A 26,164-nucleotide genomic window follows, 5' to 3' on the forward strand; every position below is an offset into this window, starting at 1 on the left:
CTCCCTTTGGCCCCGCCCCCGTGGACGCGTGCTTCCGGCCTGCCTGCTCGGTGATTGGCCGAAGGGCGACCGGCCGCCCGCGGATTGGCTGCGCTCTGCGGCGCGCGGAGCGACTGGGGAGACCAGCGCAGTTGGGCCAAGATGGCGGCAGCCGAGGGGCCCGCGGGCGACGGGGAGCCGTGGCAGTCCTGGCTTCCCAACCACGCCGTGTTCTTGCGGCTCCGCGAGGGGCTGAAGAGCCAGAGCCAGAGCCCGGCCGAAGCCGAGAAGCCGACGTGTTCCCCGTCGCCCTCGTCGCCGCCGCTGCTCACGAGGAACCTGGTGTTGGGCCTGGGCGGAGAGCTCTTCCTGTGGGACGCGGACGACAGCTCCTTCCTGGTGGTCCGGCTGCGGGGCCTCGGCGGCGCGGGCGAGGAGCCCTCCCTCTCCCAGTACCAGGTACGGCCCCGAGCAGGGGCCTGCCCGGGGTTCGGGTCTCCCGCGCACGCCGGCAGGTGTGCCGACAGGTGTAAGCCCTCGTCCCTTGGGGGGCGCCCAGCTGAGAGCGGGAGGCGCCTCTCCTCGTCGTTTTGGCCTCTGGCGGCCTCCCTTTGCGTCTTTGTTCCCTCGTCAGAGGCTTACGGTCTCCGACACCGTTAGAGCAACTCATGCTCTCGGGGCGCGTGGGTTCTTGGGGCCCGGGCTCAGGGCAGCGGCCGTGCAAGCCGCCGGGAAAACACCCGCGATGAAGGGGAGCGGAGAGAGCGTGGGGGTGCGGGGGGCGCTTCTCGGGAGGCTGGTTCTGAGAAGCCGGTTCCGCGACGGGACGCCCGCCAGATAATCGTAATCCTGACTCCCTCCTGGGGTTGCGCCGAGCGCCGAGGCAGGGGTAGACTTGAAAAACCCGGGTTTCGGGTTTTGTGCCTGCCGTGCGGGAGTCCCCTGTGAATTCCTTCTTTTCCTTCTAGAAGATGAGCTCGTTCCCCAAGTCGGAAGGGAGGGAGTTTTGCTCGTTTCTGATTGTAGCGGACCGCGTGTGAAATTGGGGCTAGACAGAGAGCGGCCCAGACTTGCTGCGGTCAGTCGTTGCGGCCTTTGCTTGTAATTACCGGCTTCCCTTCTTTCAAAGATTAAAACACAGAAAACGTGCCGCCTGTTCTACCGCATGACCTCTGCCCCGAGCCGCTGGCGGACTCTCGCTGATGAGAAGTGACTTGATTTTCACGGGGTGATTAGCAGGTTTCTGCAGTCCTGAAAACGGCACGGGTCTACACAGGCTGACCTGATGGGGGTGCAGAATGCAGGTGGGGAGTGGGACTGCCAGGGGCAGGCTGGAGTTTGGTCGCGAAAAGGGAAATTATGGGGCGCCTGGGTGGTTCAGTGAGTTAAGCGTCTGACTTCAGCTCAGGTCACGATCTCATGGTTCGTGAGTTCAAGCCCCGCGTCGGGCTCTGTGCAGACAGCTCAGAGACTGGGGGCCTGCTTTGGATTCTGTGTCTCGCGCTCTCTTTGCCCCTCCCCTGCGCGCACACGCGCTCTCTCTCTCTCACTCCCTCTCTCAAAAATAAAGCAATTAAAAAAAATTTAGGGATGCCTGGGTGGCTTCAGTCAGTTAAGCGTCCGACTTCGGCTCCTGTCACGATCTCACGGTTTGTGAGTTTGAGCCCCACGTCGGGCTCTGTGCTGACAGCTCCAAGCCTGGACCCCGCTTCGGATTCTGTGTCTCTGCCCCTCCTCCGCCTCCCTCCCTCCCTCCCTCTCTCTCTCAAAAATAAACGTTAAAAAATTTTTTTTAAGAAAAGGGAAATTATGCAGAGTATTTATTTTGCAGGGTAGGGAAATGTGGTGCGTCCCTTGTAACATTCCAGTCTCAGTGGTTAAAAATCTTCCAACAGTTAACGGCCCAAGTGTTAGCCGTTATCCAGGCTGCTTCATTGTCCTACGGCGAGTCCTGCGTTAGCTGTGGTGCACAGCTGTAGCGTAGTATCGGGTAACTTGTGCTCCCAAGCACCTGCCACGTGTGTTTACCTGGACACGAGCTATTTTGACCAGTTTGTTTTTAATTTCCAGAGGTTGCTTTGCATAAATCCGCCCCTGTTTGAAATCTATCAAGTCCTGTTAAGTCCCACGCAGCAGCATGTGGCACTCATAGGAATGAAAGGACTTACGGTGTTAGAGCTGCCCAAAAGATGGGGGAAGAATTCTGAATTCGAAGGCGGAAAACCGACGGTGAATTGCAGGTAAGTCGTACGTCCACGGAACGTGTGTTTGTGTCTCCTGTCGTACGTGCGGACAGTTGTTCGAGCCCCGTGGTGGTGAAGGTGCGTTTTCTGTGCCACGAATCGAACATTGCGGTGTTGCAGCTGGTCTGCACCTTGGCTGCCTGTCGCGTCTGTGCTATATGTAAGGTCACGTTTCTTCTGCCCGAACTGTCGAAGCGCTGTCTAATCGGGGTTCCGTCTTCAAGTAGGTAGAGGCAGCATGACGTGTCGAAAGCAGCTAGTGTCTGGGAGTCAGACCGTTTGCTCGTAGTTTAACTGAGTTTAGTTTTGGTGTCTTGTGTTTTTCAACAAATCCAGACAAGCGAGAGTCTGACTCAGATTTGTAGAAAAGAGTGCAAGCTAGAAACCCCCCTTGAGCGCCACAGCGCGGAGACCCGGTCCCCGTAAAACGTCCGCTTTCTAAATCCATTTCCTCGCTTCCGCAGCAGTGATGGTAGTTCCCGAGCAGTTTCTCCCAGGGCTCCTGCAGGGATCAAGTAAGACGTGACACCTAAGATCACGTATAAGGTCATTTTTAGAAAACACTCTGTACTTTAGAAAATCTTTTTATTTCGGTTCTTACTGATATTGACTGAATAGATGCTTTGCTCTCAGCAAGAGTTGAGAGAATATTTGACGGAAAGGACCAAGCGGTAGTAAGATAGATTTCCCTGTAGAAGGTTTCCATTCACGTGCCGCAGAACGTTTTAGGGAGCTGTTGTCCTCGCTTTAGCACCACGCCTGTCGCCGAGAGGTTCTTCACCAGCTCGGCCTCCCTGACCCTGAAGCACGCCGCCTGGTACCCGAGTGAGCTGCTGGACCCCCACGTCGTGCTGCTGACCTCGGACAACGTGATCAGGTACGCTCTGTTTCCCTCTGGGAGCTTTGCGAGGGGAGATTCTCTTTCCGCTCGTTGGCTGACAGCTGGGGCTCCACTGAACGGGTCCCGGGACGGCCGACGGCTCTGCCTCGTGGCCCTTGTGACCAGTGTGCAGGCAGGTCGTCTGAACGCCCTCCCCTGCGTGCCGGAGCCACTGCCGCTCTGTCTTGGCTCGTCCCGTCCGTCTCCTTTACCGGTCTGCTGGCACGTCCCCTCTCAGCGTGTCATCTTGGAGGTCGTGTACCATCGGGAAAAGAATACAAGTGGGAGTTGAGAGATTTGAATTCTTGTCCCGACACTGCCTCTGTCTTCGAGATCCGAAATTCTTTTTAGGGGAGCCTCAGTTTCCAATTTTGTAAAATTAGCAGGTTCGATCTGACAGCTTCTAAACGCCCTTCCGGGTTTTGAACTCTACGATCACATGCCCCAGTCCTCCAGAGATTTCTATAACGTTCCCAGTTAACTTTCTGGATCTGCCTCATGTGAAACATTTACTGGGGAGACCGAGCTGATGGGTCCCTCTGGTTTTATTTTTCTTAATCACCGTTTTTAGCTGTGCCTTATCAGCTTTTCCTTCCTTGCTGAATGGTTGATCCCTTTCTGGCCTCTTAGATCTCAGAGCTTTCCGGTCACTTTTAGTTAGTAAAACTTGGTCTGCCTAGTTTAAAACTCTGATGTTCGGTCCACATCAGCAGCATGTCGTGGCCCCTTCTCACAGGCCCAGACTGGGGCATCTGAAACGGGTGGGGAGGGCCTGGTCTGCTCTGGCTCTTGTTTGTGTCCCCGCACCCTGAGGTGGGGGCGACGTGTAAGGAGGGGCTGCCTCCTGCTTCCTCTGGGTCCAGCTCCTCGGTAGTGGGGGTAGGGAGAATGGGGCAGCTGAGGGAGACAGCTGTCTGTAAAGGGGGTGGGCCTGACCCCGGTCCCCGTTTGGTCCTGTCTGCCACCAGTGACCTCCGTTGACGTGGTAGGCTCCGTGCAGGTGTGTGCCTTCCCCCCCCCTCCCCCCGCCCCCGCCTGGCCCGGGCGGCACTTAGCCTCGGGCCGCTGGTGACGGAGGCGCTCTGCGAGCGGTAGTGCCCTGGGCCCTCTCTCACGGTGGGGCGTACACACACGTGCTATCTCCTGCACCCTCAGCGTAACCATTGTGCCCTTTCCTGTGGAGTCCTGGGACCTGCCAGGGTCCTTTCCTCTGCCCCCCAAGGGCCACAGGGAACTGAGCACCTGCACCATAGTCCCGACGCTGTTCCAGCCCGGCCCTAGAAATTTCTGTATGGGAAGTAGATACCGTATAGTACTCCCGTGCCACCAGCCCTGGGATGTGAGGTGTCAGGTTCAGCCGAGAATTCCCCGACCTGGTGGCCTGTGGCTCCCGCAGCACGTCTGGCATTCGGCCGGGACGTGAGACACGAGTCTCCCGTTACTACGTACAGGCGCCTCTAAGTCTGGCCGAGTGTCGCCCTGCTCACCCGTCTGCCTTGGAAAGCAGGAGGGGCCGCCCTCCCTTCACAGAGCTCGTCCTGAACACTGACGGGCTCCTGGTCTTCCTGTCACGTGGGCTGAGAAACCGGCTGGGGGCCGGGGTGTGGCCGAGGCCCTTCTCATGTGACGCCCAGAAGGAGGTATCTGGTCCCAACTGTTGGAGGTTCTTTTTAAAATATGGGGTGTTTGGGGCGCCCGGGCGGCTTAGTCTGTCAAGTGTCTGGCTCAGGTCGTGACCTCACGGTTCATGAATTTGAGCCGCACGTCGGGCTCTGCACTGAGTGTGGAGTCTGCTTGGCGCGCGCGCTCTCTCTCTGTCTCTCTCTCTCTCTCTCTGTCTCTCTCTCTCTCTCTGTCTCTCTCTCTGTCTCTCTCTCTCTCTCTCTCTCTCTGTCTCTCTCTCTCTCTCTCTCTCTGTCTCTCTCTCTCTGTCTCTCTCTCTCTCTGTCTCTCTCTGTCTCTCTCTCTCTCTGTCTCTCTCTCTCTCTGTCTCTCTCTGCCTCTCCCCTGCTCATGCGTGAACGCACTCTCCCTCACAATAAATGAACTTGTAAAAAATAAATAAGTACGGGGCACCGGTCACTTCCCTCCCCCTGACCTCTGGAGCCTGTGGACGGCTTCGGGGCAACAGGACACCCCTCGACGCTCTGTTGTGCTTGCTGTCCCTTCCGCTGCCTTCCCTTCTCACGCGTCCCATCTGGTATTAGCACGCACCTTGAGGTCAGGAGCGCGCGCGGGCAGCCAGGAAGACCACCGTGCGTGCGTGGTCGGTTGCATCAGATTTTTGTTGAAAACGTCTATTAAATGGTATTTCGCTGGTAACGGAGCAAACGGAGTTTAAAACTTCTGAGGGTGGGGGCGCCTGGGTGGCTCAGTCGGTTGAGTGTCTGACTTCGGCTCAGGTCATGATCTCACAGTCCGTGAGTTCAAGCCCCGCATCGGGCTCTGTGCTGACAGCTCAGAGCCTGGAGCCTGTTTCAGATTCTGTGTCTCCCTCTCTCTCTGCCCCTCCTCTGTTCATGCTCTGTCTCTGTCTCAAAAATAAATAAACGTTAAAAAAAAAAAAATTTTTTTTTTTTTAAATAAATAAAACTTCTGAGGGTGGTCGGACGAGGTAAGTGATTGACTCCATACGGGCTTCATAAGGGGTGTTAGGTTTCTGATAACGATGTTATTGGCCTTTTGAAAATTCTCCTTTTAACTGTAGCCACATGTGTCGTTGACTTTATTGCTTTAGATTAAAACGATTTTGGCAAAAAAAATTTACAGAAAGCATTTCCGGTTTTATGCTGCTGCCCTAGTAAGTAGGGACGACGTGGTGCTGCGTCTCGTCCAGCTACGCGGGTCGTTGGGGGCCGGGCGTCCCTCCCTCTGCGCCCGGTGGGCGTACAGGGGGCGGCGGACGTGGCTGCAGAGTCGGGGTGCGCGCGCGGGGGTGCTGGTGCACTTGGGGCGGTTGGGGGGACGCTGGGACGAGGTGAGTGTGCCTGCGGACTCAGGGGTAGATCCAGACCCGTGACGGGGTGCGGCGGGCTCATAGGGCTTCGGGGGCGAGAGAGGGTGTTGGTGCAGGGCCCACGGACACAGGCGAAGTGGGCTGCTTTGTCAGTGCGAGCACACCCTTTGGCAGAGAAATGGTTGTAAAAACCAGTAGGAAGATTCTCCGGCAGCGATCAGATGGAGAAGGGCGCTTTTGAGATGAAAGAGTTTTGGGGCACCCGGGGGCTCAGTTGTTTGATTTCAGCTCGGGTCAGGATCTCACGGTCCTTGGGACCGAGCCCCGAGTCCGGCTCCGGGAGGATGGGGAACCTGCTTGGGATTCTGTCTCTCTCGGCCCCTCCCCCACTCTGCGTGCGCGCACTCCGTCTCTCTCTCAAAACTTTGAACGTTGTTAAAAAAAAAAGAAAAGAATTTTAAGTGCGGGCTCTGTGCTCTTCTCTTCGCCAGGATCTACTCTCTCCGTGAGCCTCAGACACCCGTCAAGGTCATTGTGCTTTCAGAAACGGAAGAGGAGAGCCTGATACTCAATAAAGGGTGAGTTATTTGTGTCACAAAATAGTTCCTTTATTGGGCTCGTAAGTGCAGTTTCAACAGAGATTATAAGGTTTTCCAGCGGTGACCACACCGCCGGGGACCTGAGGAGTGAGCAGAAGTGGGCGGCCGGACAGAGTGGCTGAGGGTCACTATCGCTGCCAGCTGCTCCCTTCTTGAGAAGGTTCTAGAATGACTGCCTGGCACGGGCTCCCTCCTGTGTCCTGACGGAGGCGATGAGTTATGTCATGGCAGAGGTTCGAGGTCAGAGTGTCGGGCCGCCTGCCTCCCAGACCGTGTACACCCAGAACCTGGAGAGGAAGAGGGAGCCCTTCTGACTCCGGCGCCCACCCCCCCCCCCACCCCCCACAGGGGCACGCTCCAGGCTCCCCAACCACCAGCGGTCACCCTTGGAACTCACAAACCCCGTCCCTCTGGCCTCCTGACCGGTCTTTCTGGTGATGACTACACAGGACCGCCCACAGCCTGTGCATGTAGAGTGACGTTTTTAGTAGCTGTATTTTTAGAAGTTCCATTTGGTTTTTTCCATGTCTCCGTGGTGGTCGTCTCTAGTAGTCGTGTTTATTCCTGTTTCCCAACTCTTCGTCCTGTGACTACTTCCCACGTAGCTCTTCGGTATGTGAACAGCGTCGTGGGGCGGGGACAGCGGGGGTCTAGATCTGTACTGCCCTTGCCCCTGACCCACAGTCCCCGCCTCACCCCGTGAGCTAGGGCTGTGAACTTACATTTATTGGATCTTAACGTTTGGGAACGTGGAGAACCCGCGTTGGCGCCCAGTCCCAGGTTGCCGCTGACCTGGGGCCGATTTCACTCTCCGGGAGAGTCTCAGGGTGAACGTTTCAGCTCAGCCATGTCAGTGTCGGGCAGTCGCTTCTTAAATTAAAGCTTCCACCCCCGCGTGGCAGGTACCGGCCTCCGGGACTCGGCAGCTCCACCCCACCCCCGGGGTCGGGCACCTTCCCTGCCCGCGCACTTGTTCCGAGCTCCAGGCCCCGGGTTCTGATCTCCGCCCCGCCGCGTGTTCACTGTGGCGCACGCCGGCCGTTCAGCGGCCCCGAGCCTCGTGTCCGTGTTCCGTGAATATAGAGTCACGGCGCTTTCTACTAGGATCGCCGTACGGGATGGACGAGGTGATGCATAAAAGTGCGTAGCCTGGGTCCTGGCACGGGGTTGGCACTCACTCATCGACACCTGTCATCATGGGGAACACACCTGCATTTATTAAGCTCTTGGTAACTTTTGACAGCCAGGGGTCACTGAAGTCTCTCTGACTTCCATGTCTGTTGTCCCTTCATTGTCGTGGTCATTTAGTTGAACGCAGGCTGTTCTTTTGTTCTGATTTGGGGCTTCCTCATTTTTTTTCCCTGCCTCCTGACACCATATACCTTTCCACGCGATAAACTCACACGTGGTGGTTGCAGCACAACAAAGTGACATCGCTCCTCCAACCGTATGAGTTTCTTCTACCCGCACTTAGTAACCCTCTATTGAACTGGAGTCTCCTCGGATAACCCGTCATACTGAACTTTAAAATTACGAAGTCGCGTGTTTCGTCATTTGTTTTTCCTGATGATAAAGATAATATGTGTTTATTGTAGAAAATTGGGGAAACCTACAGAAAAATATTAAGAAAAAGAAATCTTTGTCATCTCCTATAGTTTCTCCTTAACGTGGCAGCCAGAGCGACACTGTGGGTATAAAGCAGGTCATTCCGTTCTATTCTTTTTTTTCAACGTTTACTTATTTTTAGAGAGAGAAAGAGCACAAGTAGAGGAGGGACAGAGAGAGACGGAGTCACAGAATCCGAAACGGGCTCCAGGCCCTGAGCTGTCAGCACAGAGCCCTAAGTGGGGCTTGAACTCACGAACTGTGAGATCATGACCTGAGCCGAAGTCGGACGCTGAACCGACTGAGCCCCCCAGGCACCCTTCATTCTGCTTTATTCTTGACCGCAACCCACAGGATGTCCCCTCCAGTTTCTTCCTCCCTCTGTGTCCCGGTTCTGAGCTCAGCCTCTTCGCTGTTCATTCCTCAGACAACATCCACCCCGTTCCCATGTGGCCACTGACGCCTCCCCTCCTTCCTTTGAATCCGTGCTCAGACATCACCGCGTCAGGTTCCTTCCCAGGCAGCCCAGCCCGAGGCAGCCCCCCTCCCCAACTTCATTTTTCTCGACAATGTCATTTTCTGGCTTTGTGCTGCGTGTTCCTTTCTGCGTGTGCCCTGCGTGTCTCACTGGAGGGCGGGGCCTTGGCTGAAGTCACTGGTGGGTCCCCAGCACCCCGTGACAGCGTGGGGCCCGGGACGCGGGGCCGATGCGAAGGAGATACTTGTGGGGTGAACGTGTCCCTCTGCTCAGCGTTTGCTTCCTGTTTCTCTCTGTGTGTGCGTGTGTGTGCGTGTATCTGTCCTGTCTGCGTGTCTGTACGCTTAAACTAAGAGGAAGCGGGGTATAATTTCGTGTTTCTGTCGTTTAATTGTGCTCTATTTTGTGTCATCCGTCGAGCGCAAACTCCATCCCCATCTCCTGTTAGCAGACGTTTCGTTTTCATTCTTGTTTTTGACACATCGGTTTTTAAATGTCTTTTCAGAAGGGCATACACTGCGTCTCTGGGCGAGACAGCGGTGGCGTTTGACTTCGGGCCATTGTCAGCGGTCCCGAAGACCATGTTTGGACAGAAAGGCAAAGGTGACATAGTGGGGTACCCGCTGTACATCTTGTACGAGAACGGAGAGACCTTCCTCACGTACGTCAGTCTGGTTCACAGGTGAGTGGGGGGGTGCCATCCACGGGTGCCCCTCGTGGACCGGCCCGGCCAGACTGGGGTCCGTGGGTGGGTGTCCCGTCTCTCGACGTGTGGCAGCCTCTTGATGCTTGCTTTGCGTATCTTGGGGAAAGATGCGTACAGACCGTTTAACCTTTGGTTGCCTCGTATTATTTGGGTCGGTTCTGTAACGTTCTTGGATAATCACCGAAGACTGGATTTGTTTTCACAAAGTCTAAACCACAAAAGTGTCGTGCATCTCGTGTGAGCCAGGCACTGAGAGGGCAGCTAGTGGTGGGGACCTGCGCCCCGGCTGTGAGTCCCCGGACCACGCACGGCGCTCGGGCGGGAGGACCCAGAGGAAGGAGAGCGTGCCGCGGCTGGAGAAGTGGGGGAGGTTTTCGCGGACGGGGACTGACCTCTAATGAGGATTAACCGAAGGTCAGGGAAGGGCATGACTGCTTCAGTCCCGAGGGCGTGTGTCTCTCGCGGCTCAGTGGTCAGGCTCTCGTGGCTGGAGCCGTGGTTTCGGCTGCGGAGCCTTACGTGGTAAAGCCGGAAGTATCTGCCCGGGGGGGAAATTGGGAGGAGCTAAACACCACGTTGGGGGACGTGGGGTCTTTTCTGTAGGAATAGGGTGGCGGGAAGCCAGTGATGGTTTCTAAACAGAAGGACAGAGCAGACGGTTAGGGACAGAGAGACCCTCTCTGGGGCAGAGAGACATTTAGAGACGCTGCTGCAGACGTTAGCTGACCGTCTACGGGATCGGAACGGGGGCCGTTCCGAAGCAGGGGCAGAAGCGGACACGCTTCCTACGGAGGAAGGGTCCGTAAGACTCCGTTCCCGGTCGGGTTAGGGGGTGAGCCGTGAAGCCAAAACTGGGGTCAGCAGGGGCGGCCAGTGGGGGTTGTTACTACAGGTGGTCACTGGGACACGGTAGTGGGCTCATGAAGTGGAAGCGGTCCGTGGACAGTCAGAACTAGGGGACCGGACAGAGAGGATCACCAGTCCGGGTGACGGTCGCGGGCGGGAGAGGGCGAGGATCCTGGCCCGTTTGTAACCCGAAAGGCGTGAGGCCAGAGGCTAACGGACTTGATTCACTTATGAGTCGTCTGGCCCCCTACGAAGTCAGGGCCCCGCGAGCGGCAGGTGTGAGTCCTAGGCCTCGGGCGCTGCAAGAGGGCGGGGTGAGCTGGGGGGAGGAGGGTGGCCCCCGGCATCCGAGCTCGGGCTGAGGGATCCGCTGGGTCCCTGCGGGAGCAGAATCACAAAGGGGAGGACGGGGACCTCCGCGGTCGCCGCGGGCGGGGACTCGCTCTCAGCCGCATCCGCCTCCACCTGAACGTCCCCTGCTCGGAGTTGGCCGTCGTGGTAACGCTGTCGCCTCCCTCCGCCCACGGCCAGCACCCACCTATCCGCACCTCATCACCTGGTCGCCTTCCACAGCCTCTCGGGTCCAGCCCAGCCCCACATTCTGTTGCCCTTAACCGCGAAAACTCCCTGAGCGCCAGCCCCCTTCTCCGTCCTGCTGTCCTTGCTTCGGACCCTCATCTCCTGCCCAGACCCTCGTCCCCTTCGGTCGCTGCCCTGAATTCCATCTCAGTCCCCTCGGTGTCACCCCCTCACTGCTGTCAGATTGATCTTCGGAAAGTGAAGCTCTGTCCCTCTTCACGTGAACCTCTGCTGACGCTGTCGCCCGGCAGGGAGGCTCTGAGGGCCTTGACGTGGCCTGCCGACTTGTCTTCTGTTGTCTTAGAAAGCCAAGTCTCCTTCCTGCCGGTCCTTGTCGTTCATGCTTCCAGAACTTTCCAGAGCTGTTCCTTAGCTTGGAAGGTTCACCACCCCTTCCCAGAATATACTTTCCCATTGATCTTTTTTTTTTTTTTTTTTTTTTTAATGTTTATTCGTTTATTTTGAGAGAGAGCAAGCAGACGAGGGGCAGAGAGGGAGGGAGAGAGGGAGAATCCCCAGCAGGGTCCACGCTGTCAGCACAGAGCCTGACGAACCTTGGGATTGTGACCCGAGCCAAAATCCAGAGTCACACGTTTAACCTTCTCAGCGCCCCCGGGCTTTCTTGTGTTTGACGCCTTTCTTACCTCACTCTCTCTGTACCTGGTTCGTTCTCGCATTGTCGCACTTAGCACGTGGTCTTGTAATTCTGGACAAACGTGTGTTTGCCCGACATCACCGGTTCCTGAGGGTGTCACCCAGCACCCAGTCACTGTAGCTCTAATCCAGTTAAATACTGGGTCCGAGGCCCCGGAGAGCAGTTCCGTTCGGGGAGAAAGTACAGGCTGTCCGTAGTAGTTCCGGCCAGGCGTGGCTCGGTGTGCCCTCGCGTGAGTGTGTGCTGTGAAGCCAAGAGGGCTTGTAACAAGATGCTGGGGAGCGCCAGTATTTTCGAGCCAGAAGTGAGCGAGGGGTGTCCGGAGGGGCCCGAAGAGAGCCAGGAGACCGGACTGCACGCGTGAAGGATGCGGGACGCAGCCGTGAGCCCACAGTAAACGCGGCAGCACGTCGGGTTGGTGGCCCGCGGACTTAGCAGCGGGGAGCTCTCCTCTGGCCTTTGCAGGAGCGCGGCCTCGCTGGGGTGAGGGAGGCTGGAGCCAGAGTGAGCAGGGGGCACGGCCTCTGGGCCCCTGCCCCGGGGTCTCTGCGCTGAGCGACTGCTGCGGAGGCATCCTGGGGGGCGGGGCAGCGTTGAGCTGCATCTCTGCTCTGGACACCAGTAAGCGCCCTCCCGCCCCCGCCTCCCCGGCCGTGACAACCAGAAATGTCTCCAGACGTTGTCGGCGTCCCCTTGCGCACAAAGTTACCTCCAGTTGAGAGGCACCAGGGAGACGGAAGTCCAGGGGAAAGTGAGACGTGGAGACATCAGGAGTACCGGTGCCACGGAATTTTCTGCTTCTGTTTTTTCTTAAAGCTTCTGGTTTCTTTTCTTTTTTCTTTTCTTTTTTTCTTTCTTCTCTCTCTCTCTCTCTCTCTCTCTCTCTCTCTCTGTTTTTCTATGTCTACCTCTGAGAAAGTGGAGGAGGGGGAGGGAGAGAGAGAGGATCCCAAGCAGGCTTTGCACTGTCAACCTAGAGCCCGATGTGGGGCTCAGTCCTACGAACCTCAACATCACGACCTGAGCCAAAATCGAGAGTCAGACACTCAACCGACTGAGGCATCCAGGTGCCCCCGTGGCACTGTGTTTTCAGATGGGGCCCGGCAGCTGCAGAAGAGGGGTCGCGGTGGCGTGGTTGTCTTCCGTCCACCTGTCCGAGTATGCTTTCCCTCTTCCCTCAGCCCCGGGACCGTCGGGAAGCTGCTAGGCCCGTTACCCATGCACCCCGCGGCAGAGGACAACTACGGCTATGACGCCTGTGCCGTCCTCTGCCTACCCTGCGTCCCCAACATCCTGGTGATTGCCACGGAGTCGGGCATGCTGTACCACTGCGTCGTGCTGGAAGGGGAGGAGGAAGACGAGCAGACGGTGAGCCAGGCCCGTGTCTGCGTTCGCGTCTCCGGCGCCGCGTGTGGTTCCCGGGCCGGCGAGGACGCTCAGGACGCTAGGATTTCCCTTTATGTCTGGCACCTCTGTGTCGTTTGGAAATTAGACACCTAGCGTTAGGTGAAGCCCACCTAAAAGCCCACGTGGCGAGACGTTAGAAGGCGCCCACGTGGTCTGTCCACGCTCGGAGTGGCGGGCTTCAGGGACCTCAGTGACACATACAGAGAACCCACGAATCGCTAAACTGGCTCTTCTCAACTCGATTTACGACCTTCCAAAAGGAGGGAGGCCTTTTTTCCCTCTTTTGAGAACATTAAGGCCCTGGTGAGAGGGGTGGAATTAAGAATTTCTTCTGTTCCGAACCGTGTGCATTTTCATACGAGCGTGAAGCCTGAAACTGCCGGTTCTCTTACAGTCGGAGACGTCCTGGGACCCCAGGGCCGACCTCGTCCCCTCCCTGTACGTGTTCGAGTGCGTGGAGCTGGAGCTCGCCCTGAAGCTGGCGTCCGGCGAGGACGACCCCTTTGATTCTGACTTCTCTTGTCCCATCAGACTTCACAGAGGTAACGTACTGGTGGAGTTGACTCTTGTCCCGTCCTGTTTCCACGGAGACGGTCACAGGCCATTCCCGGGCACCTTGGTTTGGGACCCAGCTGTGCAAAGCCAGCCACGTTCCGTGGCTTCAGTCACCACGCTGCACTTGGGTCCAGGAAAGGCTGGGTGTGCTTCCCACATTTTAAGATCGTGGTCTGTGGTCTGGTTCCCCCTGGAGTCAGAATAGTGAACTCTTCCCGGTCTACTCAAAAGTTGGCTTCGTGATTCAACTACTTAAACGTATGCAAATAAACTTTAAAACGAACTTTAAAAATCAAACGATAACACGCTCACATTAAGATCGCTCTCTAAAGCCTCTTTCTTCGCTTTAGAGCACGTTACGGAGTCTTGTTAGCCCCAGAGCCAGTTTGAATGTTGTCCTTTTTATCTTTTCATTTTATTTTAACTTACCTGGGTTGGTATCTTTCCGGCAACTTACCTCTGTTCGTCCGGGGAGCTTTTGAGTAGATGCTGAGTCGGCGGAAGCCCGTGTTGTTGAGACGCCGCGGGGCTGAGTGGAAGGAGCCTGGCGCGTGCTGGGCTTCGCTCATAGTTGTGACGACGTCAGGCATTCGGTCAGCCCCCCTGCTGTCCGTTTTCTCATCTGGAAGCGGTAGGGGCGACATCCGATGACCTCTGGGGTTCCTCTGACACGAGACCCTGTGACCCTGTGCCCTCCCACCACGCCTCGGAGCCTCCTGTCGGTTTCCTGGGCCCGGTGCGGAGAGAGGGGGGCTCGCCTCTGCCTGGAGGTGGTCCAGCTGTGCGCCTGGTACGGCACAGTCAGGGGTCGTAGTTCCTGCGCAGCAGACCGGCGTAGGGAGCTCACCGAGCGTGTCTCGCGGAGCCATATCCACAGAGGTGTAGTCTGCGTGGTCTCCGAACTTGGCTTTAGGGCTGAGGAGACTGAGACCCAGTGTCGTAGGCGACAAATTCACTGGTTTCCTTATGAAGGTACGTAATGTCTTTGGGAAATCTTTTTTTTTTTTTTATTTTGAGAGAGAGCGAGCACATACGTGCGCAGGTGGGATAGGGGCAGAGAGAAAATCCCAGACAGGCTCCAGCTGTCAGCACAGAGCCCGACGCGGGGCTCAAGCTCACGAACCGCGAGACCGTGACCTGAGCAAATGTCTGACACTTAACCCACTGACCCACCCAGGCGCCCCTCTTTGGGAAATCTTAAACGTAGGCATTTTTGTCTTCTAATGAGAGTTAATTATTTTCACATCTGTGAAACTAATAAACCGACCTGTTCATGTTTTTACTTAGGGCACCTTCCAATCATTGAAACATGCCCAGATTTTTATTGACGTGAGTGGATGACCACCATGTGACAGGGACGCCTGGCAAATTCCTACTTCAGTTACTAACGTTGCCTTTTTCTGTAACAGATTTCTCTTACTTCCCAATATTGAGGTTTTTCTATTAACGTCAGCACCACAGGCACATCTCGAAAAGTCGTTGGAAACAGTAGTAGACCTAATGAGAGGATTTGAACCTGAACGAGCGGCAAGTGTGGGCAGAAAAAAGGAAACTTTTTGATATTTTATTGTTCAGAGAGAGGATCGCCATAGACCAGGAGTTTTAAAACTCTTCGTGGCACGATGCTGTTTTCAGAACCCCGACGTGTAAAATAGAAAAGAAAAACTAGTATTTGCTTTACGATATTTATGAACCACGAAGTTAAAGGTAAAGTGAGGCTCTTGGAAGGAAGTTTCATTTAGGGGTTTATGGATGACGGCTGCATCTTAAATTAGCTTTCGCGTGTAAATTATTTCTGTATCTTGCTTTGGTTGCTTAATGTTTTAGAAGTACCGAGTCACGGAGATAAATATTCAAAAGTAAAGTGTCCAGAACTCATCTTTTAGTCTCATGTAGCCTCACTAATACTAGGGGTCAAGAGAAGTAAAGAAGTTTTCATTAAAATTCCGTAACGGTTCCTCGTATTTCTTAGTATGAATAGACAGGACTGTCAGGGCGCCTGAGTGGGTCGGTCAGTTAAGCGTCTGACTCTTGATTTTGGCTCAGGTCGTGATCCCAGGGTCGTGGGATCGAGCCTCCTGTTGGGCTCTGTGCTGAACTTGGAGACTGCTTGGGATTCTCCTCCTCCCTTTCCTCCCACATCCTCCTCCTCGCCAGTGCTCTCGCGTGTGCGCTTGCTCTCTCTTGCCGCCTCTAGAATGAATGAGTGAATGTCAAACAAGAATTATAGCAAGGAAAAAAATTGACTTGGGGTGCCTGGCTGGCTTGATCGGAAGAGCATGTGAGTTTTGGTTCAGGGTTGTGAGGTCGAGCCCCACGTTGGGAGTAAAGGTTACTTAAGGGGAAAAAAAGAGAATCGTATCCAAACTTGAACGTAAAGACTGTAAGTCCGCGTTATCAAGACAAGTAAGACTTGGCATTTCCCAGCTGCCTGGACGCACCGTGACGACAGTTCGCCCCGCAGCCACGGCCGGGCCTCTGACCCGCTCGTGCGCTTGCTTGCACAGGTTCGCGTGGGTCGGTGATGCCGGCACAGGTGTTGTCCAGAGCCGTGACTTTCTCAGGCACCATGTTGTCCTCAGAACGAGAGCTGTAAATGCGTGTGCTGAGGGGGACGGACAGGCAGCCGGCGGTGGTGTTTTGCTGAACTCTCCTGTGAAGGTTTAGAAGTGACGTTTGGGTTGTGTTCATGACTTTGAAAAATACTTCAAACACATTTGAAAGTTGGATTCCAGTTTTAAAACGTCAGATCCCTGCTGTGGTAGCATCGCGTGCAGGTCCCGTCACCTTCTGTCACTTCGTGGACCGGTGCGTTTGCGGGCTGCCGGGGTAGGTGCCTAAGACCCATTTTCTAACACGGCCTGTACTCCGTTCGCGACTCCGTTTGCAGATCCCAAGTGTCCCTCGAGGTACCACTGCACTCACGAAGCCGGCGTCCACAGTGTCGGGCTGACTTGGATTCATAAGCTTCACAAATTTCTCGGGTCAGGTGAGTCCCCTGAGCCTTTTGATATGTTTCCCAGATTCTGTCGAAAAGTCGTTTGCAGTAGAAAAGTAATAGAGAAAATCAGTGAAACCAAAGACTGTCACTGGAAAACGTCAACAAGACGGACAGACCTTTGGCGAGACCAACCCCGCGAGGAGACGCTACCGCTGACCTCACGGCGACGGTGTTCAAGGTTATGACGGGGAACCGTGAACAGCTCCGCGCCACGTAGGGCCCCAAGGCGAGACGGACTCGTCCCTAGGAAGATAGACTACCGACACCGACTCAAAAACCAGAACGTGAGCACAGACCTATAACCAGTGAAGAGATCGAAACAGCAATCAACTACCCGAAGAGATAAGCTCAGGACAATGAGCTCTAAAAGTTCCGCATTTAAAGAAACCAGTTTTCGACAGGCTCTTCCAAAAACAGAAGGGAGAGGAAGCACCCCCCGCCTCGCTCGTGGAGGTCACTGCTCCCCCGACACCAACACGAGACAGGTGTGCAAGGACAGGAAACCGCAGACACACACCCCTCACTAACACAGATGCAAAAAATCCTCAACAGAACGTTTGCAAACCGAATCCAGTGACGGACGTACAAACAGGACGGCGGCCCAGGACTCCGTGGGATTTATCCCGGGAACGCGAGGTTGGATTCACATCCAGAAATCCATCAGCGTAGGACGCCGCACGAGTAGAGGACATAAGCTGCATCATCGTCTCAGACAGAAGAGGCGTCTAAGGAGAGGCAGCCTTTCCTGGTCCCAACACTCAGCAAACGAGTAATGACAAGTTCCTCAGGCTGCTCGGGCGTCTACGGAAGACCCACAGCCAGCCCCACGTTTGATGGGCAAGGGCCCAAGTGTTTTCCGTAGCTGTCTTGCTGCTGAGAGAAGTCACCGCGAACTCAGCGGGCCGCAACAGTGCGGATTTATTACCTCACAGCTCTCTAGGTTAGGGGTGCTGGGATGGCCTCCCTTTCTGGAGACTCTGGGAGAGACCCCATCCCTAGCCTTGTCCAGTCTCCCCGGCCTTCCCTTGCCCGGAGTCCCCTTCCTCCGGCTGCGAAGTTAGCAGGGGGCGCGGGGGCGAGTAGAGTCCTCCTCTCCTTTTCTGCTTCCCTCTTTCCCTCTTAAGGAAGCTTGTCGTAGCATCGGGCCCACCCGGATAATCCAGAATGATCTTTGAGACCTCGACGAGCAGCGCTTATTCCATCCGCGGCCTCTCTTCCTCTTTGCCTGTGGCCTGACGATTCACAGGTTCGGGGGATTTGGGTACAGGCCCCGTTGGGGAGTCCGTTGTTCTGTCTAGTCTGTTGCACCCCGTGGCCTCCAAAGATTCACACCTGACCCACGTGCCAAATACACCGACCGTAGCATCGTTATAGCAACGCGGACGTCAGAGGCGCCTCTAAATCTCATGAGCTTACAGGTCCCCAGTCCTACCTGAATCTTCTACGTCATCCAACTCAGATATGTAAAGACTCTATCCTGGGGCAGAGTAGATTCTATCCTGGGGCAGAATTCCTCTCCCTGGACCTTGAAACTAGAAAACAAGTTCTCTGTTCCCAGACCACAGTGGTGGGACAGGCATACGTATCATTTCCAGACGTTTCAGGTCAGAAGGGGAGAAAATGGAAAGGAAACCGCAACCATGGGTCCTACGCAGTTTCAGAACTCAAATTCTAGTAGGTTTCAAGGCTTGGCGATAGTCCTCCGGGCTGGCACTGTTGCCCTCTGAGCAAACCTTCATCTTTTCCAGAAAGGTAGCACTTACCTATGGTAGGCTGGTTTATTACCCAGTTTTCTGCCTGCAGAATTTTGGGGGTGGAACAGCCTTTTCTCATCATCTCCGTGACCCTTTCAGTCTAAGGCAAACAGCGTTTATGTGGCTACAAATTCTGAAGGACTTTTTTGGGTCCCCTTGTGTATATCGCAAGAAGTCCATTCACCCACAGGCCTTTCCGGGGGATCCCGTCTCTATTTTGGGTTCTCCTCACGTGGCCACAGGATCAGTCACACTCCTAATCTCTTCGGAGAGCCCTTGTGTGACTGGAGATTGAGACCTTTTGATCTTTCTGAGGTATGAGTACATCAGTGGCTTTTTCCTCTAAAGCGTGATGTCCTAACAGTGAATCTCTTCATTTTAGTATCTTTTGCCGTTCGGATAGGTGGAGAATTTCCTAACTCATCAAATCTTTGGGGTTTTTGTAAAAACCCAGTTGTATTTTTTCTGACATTTTACTGCGATTGGCACAATGAAACCAGGACACGTGGCCAGGGTTTTGCTTGGAAACCTCAGCTGAATGTCCAGTTGAGTTGTTTACACGTCTGCTTTCCACACGTTCCCCTCAAGATCCAAGAGGACACCGCTCCTGCCGCTTGCATTCCATGTAATGGAGGTGCCAGGCAAGGAAATTAGCCAAGAAAGTGAAATAAAAGGCATCAGGATTAGAAAGGAAGAATGAAAACGCTCTTCTCTAAAAACACGATCTTTTACATAGTAAGTCATAGGACACCTGTTAGAAAAGGATCTATACCAATAAGTGAGCCCAGAGCGGTTGCAGAACCCAGGAGCAGTGTGCAAGTATCAGTTCTGTTTCTGCCCGCTAGCAGTAACCCAAAAGGAAATTAAGGAAATGATCCCGTTGGTAATAGCATCAAAACACACAAAATAAGACTTAACTTTAACGAGAGTGTAAAACATACACTTCTAAGACTATAAAACGTTACTGAAAGAAATAAACCTCCCACGTTCGTGGACCAGAAAAGTTAATACCGTTAAATGGCAGTCTTCCCCAGATCGATGTGCAGATCCGGTGCCAGCCTGTCAGAGTTCTAGCTAGCTTTGCACAAATGGACGAGCTGACCCTAAAATTCATCTGGGATTCTACAGACCTAGAAGAGCGCGAACAGTCCTGACAGACAAGAACAAAGTTGCAGGACCCACACTTCCCTATTTCACGGCTCCTTACAGAAGGCACGCCAATCCAGTGTGATGCTGACACAAGCATACACGTGTGGGTTGACGGCATGGGACCGGGAGTCCAGTTGGTTTCCACAAGGGTCCCAGGACACATCAGCGTGGAAAGAAGAGTCTCTTTAAGAAGCGGCGCTGGGACCAGGGTGCGTGTACACACACGAGAATGAAATTGGACCCCTGCCTCACACCATAACAAAAATGACTCAAAAGGGATCAAAGACCTGAAAATAAGACCTAACCCTGTAGAACTCTCAGAAGAAAACACGATTACAAGAGTGCAGAGGTAGTCCTCGGAATGGGAGTGAATATTCGCAAATCGTGTCCAGTCACGGACTTGAGTCTAGAACGTGAAAGAACTCAGTAATCAGTTAAAGAGCCCAATTTGAAAAACGGACAGAGGAGTTGAATAGAGATTGTTCCTTTGATGAGGTACAGAGAGTTAAGCCCACGAAAACGTTCAGCGTCATTGGTCATGAAACAAGATGCCACAAAACCACTTTATGCCCATTAAAGCAGCTAAAATCAGGACAGTAACCAGTGTTGTCGGTGCGGCGTTTATGGAAACGTAAGACGTCCCAGCCCTTTGGGCAAACGGTGTGGCGGTTCCTCGGGTGATCAAACCTCCAGTTACAGCGTGACCTCTGCCCAGCGCACACCCACGAGAAGTGGGCACATTGTAAACGAATGTTCACAGCAGCATTACTCCTCAGAGCCAGATGATCACCCCGGGTACACAGCCATCTATCCGACGGCATGTCGTGCAACACGGAAGGGCCCGAAAACGTGCTGAGTGGAGGCAGCCAGGCCCAGACGAGGACGCGTGTGATGCGATTTACGTGACGTGTGCAGGGTGGGCGGGTCCGCAGGGACAAAGCGGATCGGTGGTGGCCGCCTGGGGCCGGGCCAGCGGCACAGCCGAGGGCTTCCTTCTGGGTAGCGAGGGTTCTGCAACTCCCGTGGCGACGCTTGTACAGTTCTTACAACGCACTAAACTCCCACGGAATTCCACCCTTTACACGGATGGGTTGTGTGCGTTGTGAACTGCGTTCGAGCAGCTGTTGTGAGACGCCCGCTGTGGGCGAGGAAGGGACGGGATGGGAGTGTCCCCTCGGGGCACACGGCCGACCGAGGAAAACGCGCTCCCCTCGGGCTGAAGCCGAGCCCCGCCGTGGGAAGCAGGTGTCTGCGGCGGGAAGGCGTCGTGCTTGGGGAGCAGCGGCCCGGGACGGGGTCCGGGACGAAGCCTTCGCTGCATTTAACTTGCAGACCTGCGTCCGCGCGTCAGTCACTTGTGTGTGTGTCTGCGCCTTTGCAGATGAGGAGGACAAGGACAGCCTCCAGGAGCTCGCTGCGGAACAGAAGTGCTTCGTGGAGCACATCCTGTGTACGAAGCCGCTGCCCTGCAGGTGAGGACCCGCCCTCGTCGCCCACCGGTCCCACTCTGCCTGGAGGGCGAGGCGACCCCGACGTCCCGTCCGGCCTTCAGAGGGGCCTTCTCTGCCCAGCGCGTGTTAAGGTCGCCGTTTGTGTTCGGAGAACGTGCGGTCGGTCAGGGCAGAGCCCGGGTCTGCGTGCGTCACGGTGCGCTGTTGGCCTCGCGTCTGCGATACCGTTTCTATGGACCGACGCACGGTAAACGTTCCGTGAACAGAGGAAAGGGGAGAACCTAGAGTGACTGCCGTGTGTCTACAGGGGTACCTGCCTCCGCGTGGTGCCCTCTGGACATCTGGGCCACAGGAGGAGGGTGGACCTGGGAAGAGGGAAGGTGTGGAGGGGCGCGTGCGGAGGGGTCCGTTCCTGCAGGGTGGCCCGGCGGAGGGGGACGCTCCTGCAGGGCGGCCAGAGCGCCGGGCCGGGGGAGGGCGCAGGGGGAGGAGAGCAGGGCTGAGGGTCTGCAGCGGCCTTGCTCAGCAACGGTGAGGCGGCCGGAGGAGCTGGGCCGAGGGGGGGGCCGGGGCTGACCCGGCAGGAGGGAGAGCCTGGGCCGGCGGCACGGGGGCTCCCGGAGGACGGTGGCGAGGGCACCCCTGGGGCCGGGGAGGGCGGCCTTGGCACCAGAAGGCGAACGGGTGAAGTGGGTGACGACTCCCATCCGCTCCTCTGACAGGTAAACACGAACGGCCGCTGGGGAGCGGGTCCCTAGACGGGAAATCCGTGAGCGCCGTCAGGGCTGGGACGGCCTTGGCTTCCGTTGGGGGGAGGGGACCTTGTGAGCCGGGAGGTCACACGGGGGCCGTCGTCCCCACAGTGGCCTGGCTCGCAGTCACAGGATGCCGTGTGCAGGTCTCAAGCCCGAAAGACTTTTAACTCCCCCGCCCCCAACCTCACCTCCCCAGAAAGGTGAAAGGGCACCGTGCAAGGAGCTGCAGGGCGGGGTGCTGCGCTAGCACTGCCGCCCGAGGGCAGGGGAGTGGGGAGATCTGAGGGCCCGGGAAGCTGTCCCTGCGAGTCCCCGGGTCCGCCCTCTTCCACCAGGCGGGGACGGGGACGGAGATGGTAGGCGAAGCCGTGTGACCCGGGTGCTGGGCTGTGCTCCGGCGCTGCGCGGGGCATCCGGTCAGGGTTGGGCGCCGGCGGGGCAGACGGCAGGGCCTGGGTGGCGGGCAGGGAGCTGCGTGTCAGCTGGCGGGAACCGCCGGGTTTGGGCGAGCCAGATGGCCTCTGGGCTGTTAACTCGGTTTCCGGGTCCCCGCGTCCCTGTAAGTCAGCGGTGGCTGTGTCGTTCCAGGCAGCCGGCACCGATTCGAGGGTTCTGGATCGTCCCAGACATCCTGGGGCCCACGATGATCTGTGTCACCAGCGGCTACGAGTGCCTCATCAGGCCTTTGTTGTAAGTCTGTCCTCGTGCCCACGCGGCTCTCATTCGCTCTGTAGAACCCGCGCGGGGAGCGAGCCTGTCGTTCCCACTTGGAGACGCGGGACTCACGCTCCGCAGGCGAGAGGGGTGGAGGTTTCTGCTGTCGCTGCCACGCCTGAAAGGACTTATTTTAGGCAGAGAGTCGGGAACTTTACTTCCCAGTGTGGAAAAGCGGTAAAATACCGAACTCTGCTGCTCACGTGACTTAGTGGAAATGGCATCCACGCCGTCCCTGTGCCAGGCTCCAGGGTAGCCCGAGCCCCCCGCAAGGACGGCACCGTCCCTTCTGTGCGGGGAGGTGACACCGTGCTCAGGTCGCCGGAACACATCCGCTGGGGCTGTAGACCCGCAGCCTTCTGACCCCCTAGTTTCCCGTCTCCACCGGCCTCGGAGCGACACCAGGGGACGTGAACTCAGCAGTGGGGAGGCGGGGGTGAAAGTGGCCTCCTGATCCTTCCCTTCGAGGAGCTCCCGTGAAGCTACAAGCACCACTTACTGTTGGGCGGCCCTGAAGGTCACCCATGGGTCACAAGCGCGGGAGCAGGAGCCACCGGAGTGTCGGGCACGCGACCCCCTCCCGCCCCCAGTTGCCCCGTGTCGGTGCAGAGCACGGGCTTCTGCGCACAGACCTCGTTGAGAACACCAGCCCCGCTTGACGTCCTTGGAGGAATCCCCACAACCTCTGAAGGGTGACAGTTACGCCACTTGGAAAGGAAGATAAACAATTCACCATCAATTTTGTGTTTTTTCTACTAAGACTGAAAACGAGCAAGACTAAGGTGGGAAGAAATCACCTTTTCGCCTGTTACCTCGACACATTTGCTAACACGGTGACACCCCGTCACACCAGGTCCCTTCGGAATGAAACCATTAAGCCCGAAGGGAAAAACCACACATGCGCCAGCTCCCCGGGGACCCAGGTGTCCTTACAGTAGCTCCTGTCCCACAGACGTAAGGATGCTCGTCGGGCGCCCGCGGGCGCGTCTGCTCTCCCGCCACCGCCGCTGTGAATATCTGTAATATTCGAGTGAATCTCCTTTTTAGGATCAAGTTCAACAGAGCAAATCCAGTAGGTACAGCGGTTTTCTGGCCAAATCTGAAATGACACCTAGGAAACGAGTCATTTATTTTTGTTTGTGACTCCGGTTTACAAATGGCTCTCCCGTCCTTTGCAGAAAGAGTCCCCGATGAGTTTGTTTTCGTGTTGCCTTTGTCAATCCAAACTATCTTTTGGAAAGACGGAGTGCAGAAATGCTTTGTCAGAGGTCGGTCCTGGTAGAACAGGGACCGCTTTCCCCAGGTGACTCTTCAGGGCAGAAAACACGTCCTGTCACACAAGTAACACTCTCTCGCCTCCCGTGTTCTCACGGCTCAGGGAGCCGCGGCCCGTGCTTCCCTGGGGTCCTCGCCGTAGAGGACACCGCGGGAGATGGCGTCTGACTCACTTCCGTATTTTGCAGAAGCACGGTCCATCCGGTGTCCCCTCCCCTGCTCTGCACCCAGGAAGACAAGGCAGCGGAAGAGTCTCCCCTCCGCATTCTGGCCGAAACCCCGGATTCCTTTGAAAAGCACATCAGAAGCATTTTGCAGCGCAGCGTTGAGAACCCGGCGTTTCTGAAGTACGGGATTTGGGGCGTGTGGGTCTGGGGAACGGGTCCCGCCCGTTTTCACACTCGCCGTGTGTCGCGTGGTCCGTCCGCTGTCTCGGGCGGCACCTTTCCGCGTGGGCGGGTGGGGGGGGGGGTGGGGCCGGGGAAGGACGGGAAGGCCGGAAAGGAGGGACGGCGCCCCCCCGGCCTGAGCCCGTGCGGCGGAAACCCCGCCGACAGGTCGTGTGACAGAGACGCGGCCCCTCCGCCGGGAGAGAGCCTGCAGCTCCTCAGCCGGGCCACGCAGGTGTTCCGGGAGCAGTACGTCCTCAAGCAGGACCTGGCCAAGGAGGAGATCCAGCGCAGGTAGGGTGGCGGCGCAGGGCCCCTGGCGGGTCGCGGCCTCGGCCTGGCCTCCGGTCGCACCTCGCTTCTCTCGTTCTCGAAGGGTCAGGCTGTTGTGTGACCAGAAGAAGAAACAGCTGGGAGACCTGAGTTACTGTCGGGAGGAGAGGTGAGCGCCGCGGGGGACGCGGGAGCGTGGCTGACGCGCGCCAGCGCACGCCGGCTTCCCCGTCGGGGTGGACCCCAGGACCCTTGGTTTTCTGCCCTTAGGAAAAGCCTCCGGGAGATGGCGGAGCGCTTGGCCGACAAGTACGAGGAGGCCAAGGAGAAACAGGAGGACCTCACGAACAGGTCGGCGGGTGGCGCCGTCCGGACCCCCTGTGGTGACGAAGCGCGCGTCCGAACGGGGGTTCGGGAAGACGGGCCCGCGGCGGCTGCCGCCTGGCCTCGGAGGCGCCGGGGGCGGGGTCTGGGGCGCGCGGGGGGGCGCTGGGGGCGGGGTCTGGGGCGCATGGGGGGGGCTGGGGGCGGGGTCTGGGGCACGGGGGGGGGGGGGGGGTGTCCCGTGTGGCCCAGCCGCCCACCGCCGCCTCCTCCAGGATGCAGACGGTGCTGCACAGCTTCCGCGCCCAGCTCCCCGTCCTGTCCGACAGCGAGCGGGACATGAAGAAGGAGCTGCAGCTGATCCCCGAGCAGCTCCGCCACCTGGGCAACGCCATCAAGCAGGTGGGCGAGGGCGCGCGGCGGCCGGCGTGCCTCCCCCCGCCCCCGCCCCCGCCCCCGCCCCCGGGGCCAGCGAGCGCGCGCGGACCGCCGGGGCCGACGCGCGTTCTGTTGGGTACTCGAGGTGACCATGAAGAAGGACTACCAGCAGCGGAAGATGGAGAAGGTGCCGAGCCCTCAAAAGCCCACCATCGCCCTGAGCGCCCACCAGCGCAGGTGCATCCAGTCCGTCCTGCGCGAGGAGTGAGTGCGTTCGCCCGACGCGGGGGGCCGCCGGGCGCCGGCGCGTCCCGCGCTCACCGGCCCGGGAGCCGGGGGTCACACGGGCCCTGGAGCGCGGGGGACGGGTGGGGGTGGGGGGCGGAAGCGGGGCTGCGTGGCGGTGGCGGGCGCGCTCCCGTCGAAGCCGCGCGCCGGGGATTTCGGCGGCGCGTCTCCGGCGCGCGTGACCCGTTTGCACCCTGCCGAGTCCCTCTGAACGGCCTCCGGTCTCGCAGGGGCGAGCACATCCGAGAGATGGTGAAGCAGATCAACGACATCCGGCACCACGTCACCTTCTGAGCCGCCGCCCGCGGATGCACACGAGGCCGCAGAGTCGGGGCTCGGGCGCGTTTGTGAAACGGACAGGTGGCGTCATCTCATTTGTAAGGCGGCGTTTCGGATGAACTTTGGCTGCGTGATTCACACGTTTCGTACTTGTTTTGTAGTTACTGAATAAATGCTTTTATCTAAAAACCGGAACGTGCTTTATCTGCACTCAGCGAGGGCCCGGGATGTTTTAAAACTCCCTGGAGACCTTGAGCTGCGCTCTGCCAGCTGCCGTGGGTCACACGGAGTCGTCTCCGAACCCGAGCAAAAACGAGAGCCGCGTTGGAACGCGGGGGCGCCGGGAACGCGACCGTGGGGCCGACCCCGAGCGCCGAAGGGAGGGGACCGCGCGGCGAACGAGGTGGCGGCTTTTTAATTTGAACGTTCTTCGAGGCGCCCCTTCAGGACAGACGGCTCCGCGGAACGTGTGTGGGCTCGGAGCCGCGGTGCTGAGGCCGCCGGGGCCCATCGCCTCCGCAGGCGGGATTACCTTTCGGAGCCGCGCTGGGTCGCGCCCCGTCCCAGCACGGTCACCGTGGGTCTGTGTTCCGATCGGCGGTCCTTCACGCCCGCCGGCGCGTGGAGCTCCGAAAGGTGACCCCGC

The 26,164-nt window shown here is 57.3% G+C and overlaps 1 protein-coding gene across 4 annotated transcripts; it reads left to right on the forward strand.

Moving 5' to 3' along the window:
* The first annotated feature begins 48 nt into the window (after window positions 1-48).
* Window positions 49-25,707, forward strand: NUP88 (nucleoporin 88). Of its 4 annotated transcripts, none has more exons than XM_042966002.1 (17): window positions 49-438; window positions 2,050-2,219; window positions 2,974-3,099; window positions 6,550-6,636; window positions 9,246-9,422; window positions 12,708-12,894; window positions 13,328-13,475; window positions 16,379-16,477; window positions 20,774-20,864; window positions 22,187-22,288; window positions 23,776-23,934; window positions 24,145-24,270; window positions 24,353-24,418; window positions 24,520-24,600; window positions 24,849-24,975; window positions 25,097-25,215; window positions 25,470-25,707. In XM_042966002.1, the coding sequence occupies exons 1-17, from the start codon at window positions 142-144 to the stop codon at window positions 25,531-25,533; spliced, it is 2,226 nt and encodes a 741-aa protein (XP_042821936.1). In that variant the 5' UTR covers window positions 49-141; the 3' UTR covers window positions 25,534-25,707. The 4 variants fall into 4 exon arrangements, with proteins under 4 accessions (XP_042821936.1, XP_042821937.1, XP_042821939.1 ...); XM_042966003.1 differs by having other exon boundaries at window positions 25,097-25,188; XM_042966005.1 differs by having other exon boundaries at window positions 24,903-24,975.
* The last annotated feature ends 457 nt before the right edge of the window (window positions 25,708-26,164 follow it).

The sequence above is a fragment of the Panthera tigris genome, chromosome E1, assembly GCF_018350195.1.
Source record: "Panthera tigris isolate Pti1 chromosome E1, P.tigris_Pti1_mat1.1, whole genome shotgun sequence".
NCBI classification, from domain to species: domain Eukaryota; kingdom Metazoa; phylum Chordata; class Mammalia; order Carnivora; family Felidae; genus Panthera; species Panthera tigris.

Coding starts and splice junctions, on each gene's coding strand:
- NUP88 (XM_042966002.1), top strand. CDS start 142: ATGGCGGCAGCCGAGGGGCCCGCGGGCGACGGGGAGCCGTGGCAGTCC. Junction 13,476..16,378: donor TCCCATCAGACTTCACAGAG/GTAACGTACTGG, acceptor CTCCGTTTGCAG/ATCCCAAGTGTCCCTCGAGG. Junction 23,935..24,144: donor GAGAACCCGGCGTTTCTGAA/GTACGGGATTTG, acceptor CCCCGCCGACAG/GTCGTGTGACAGAGACGCGG.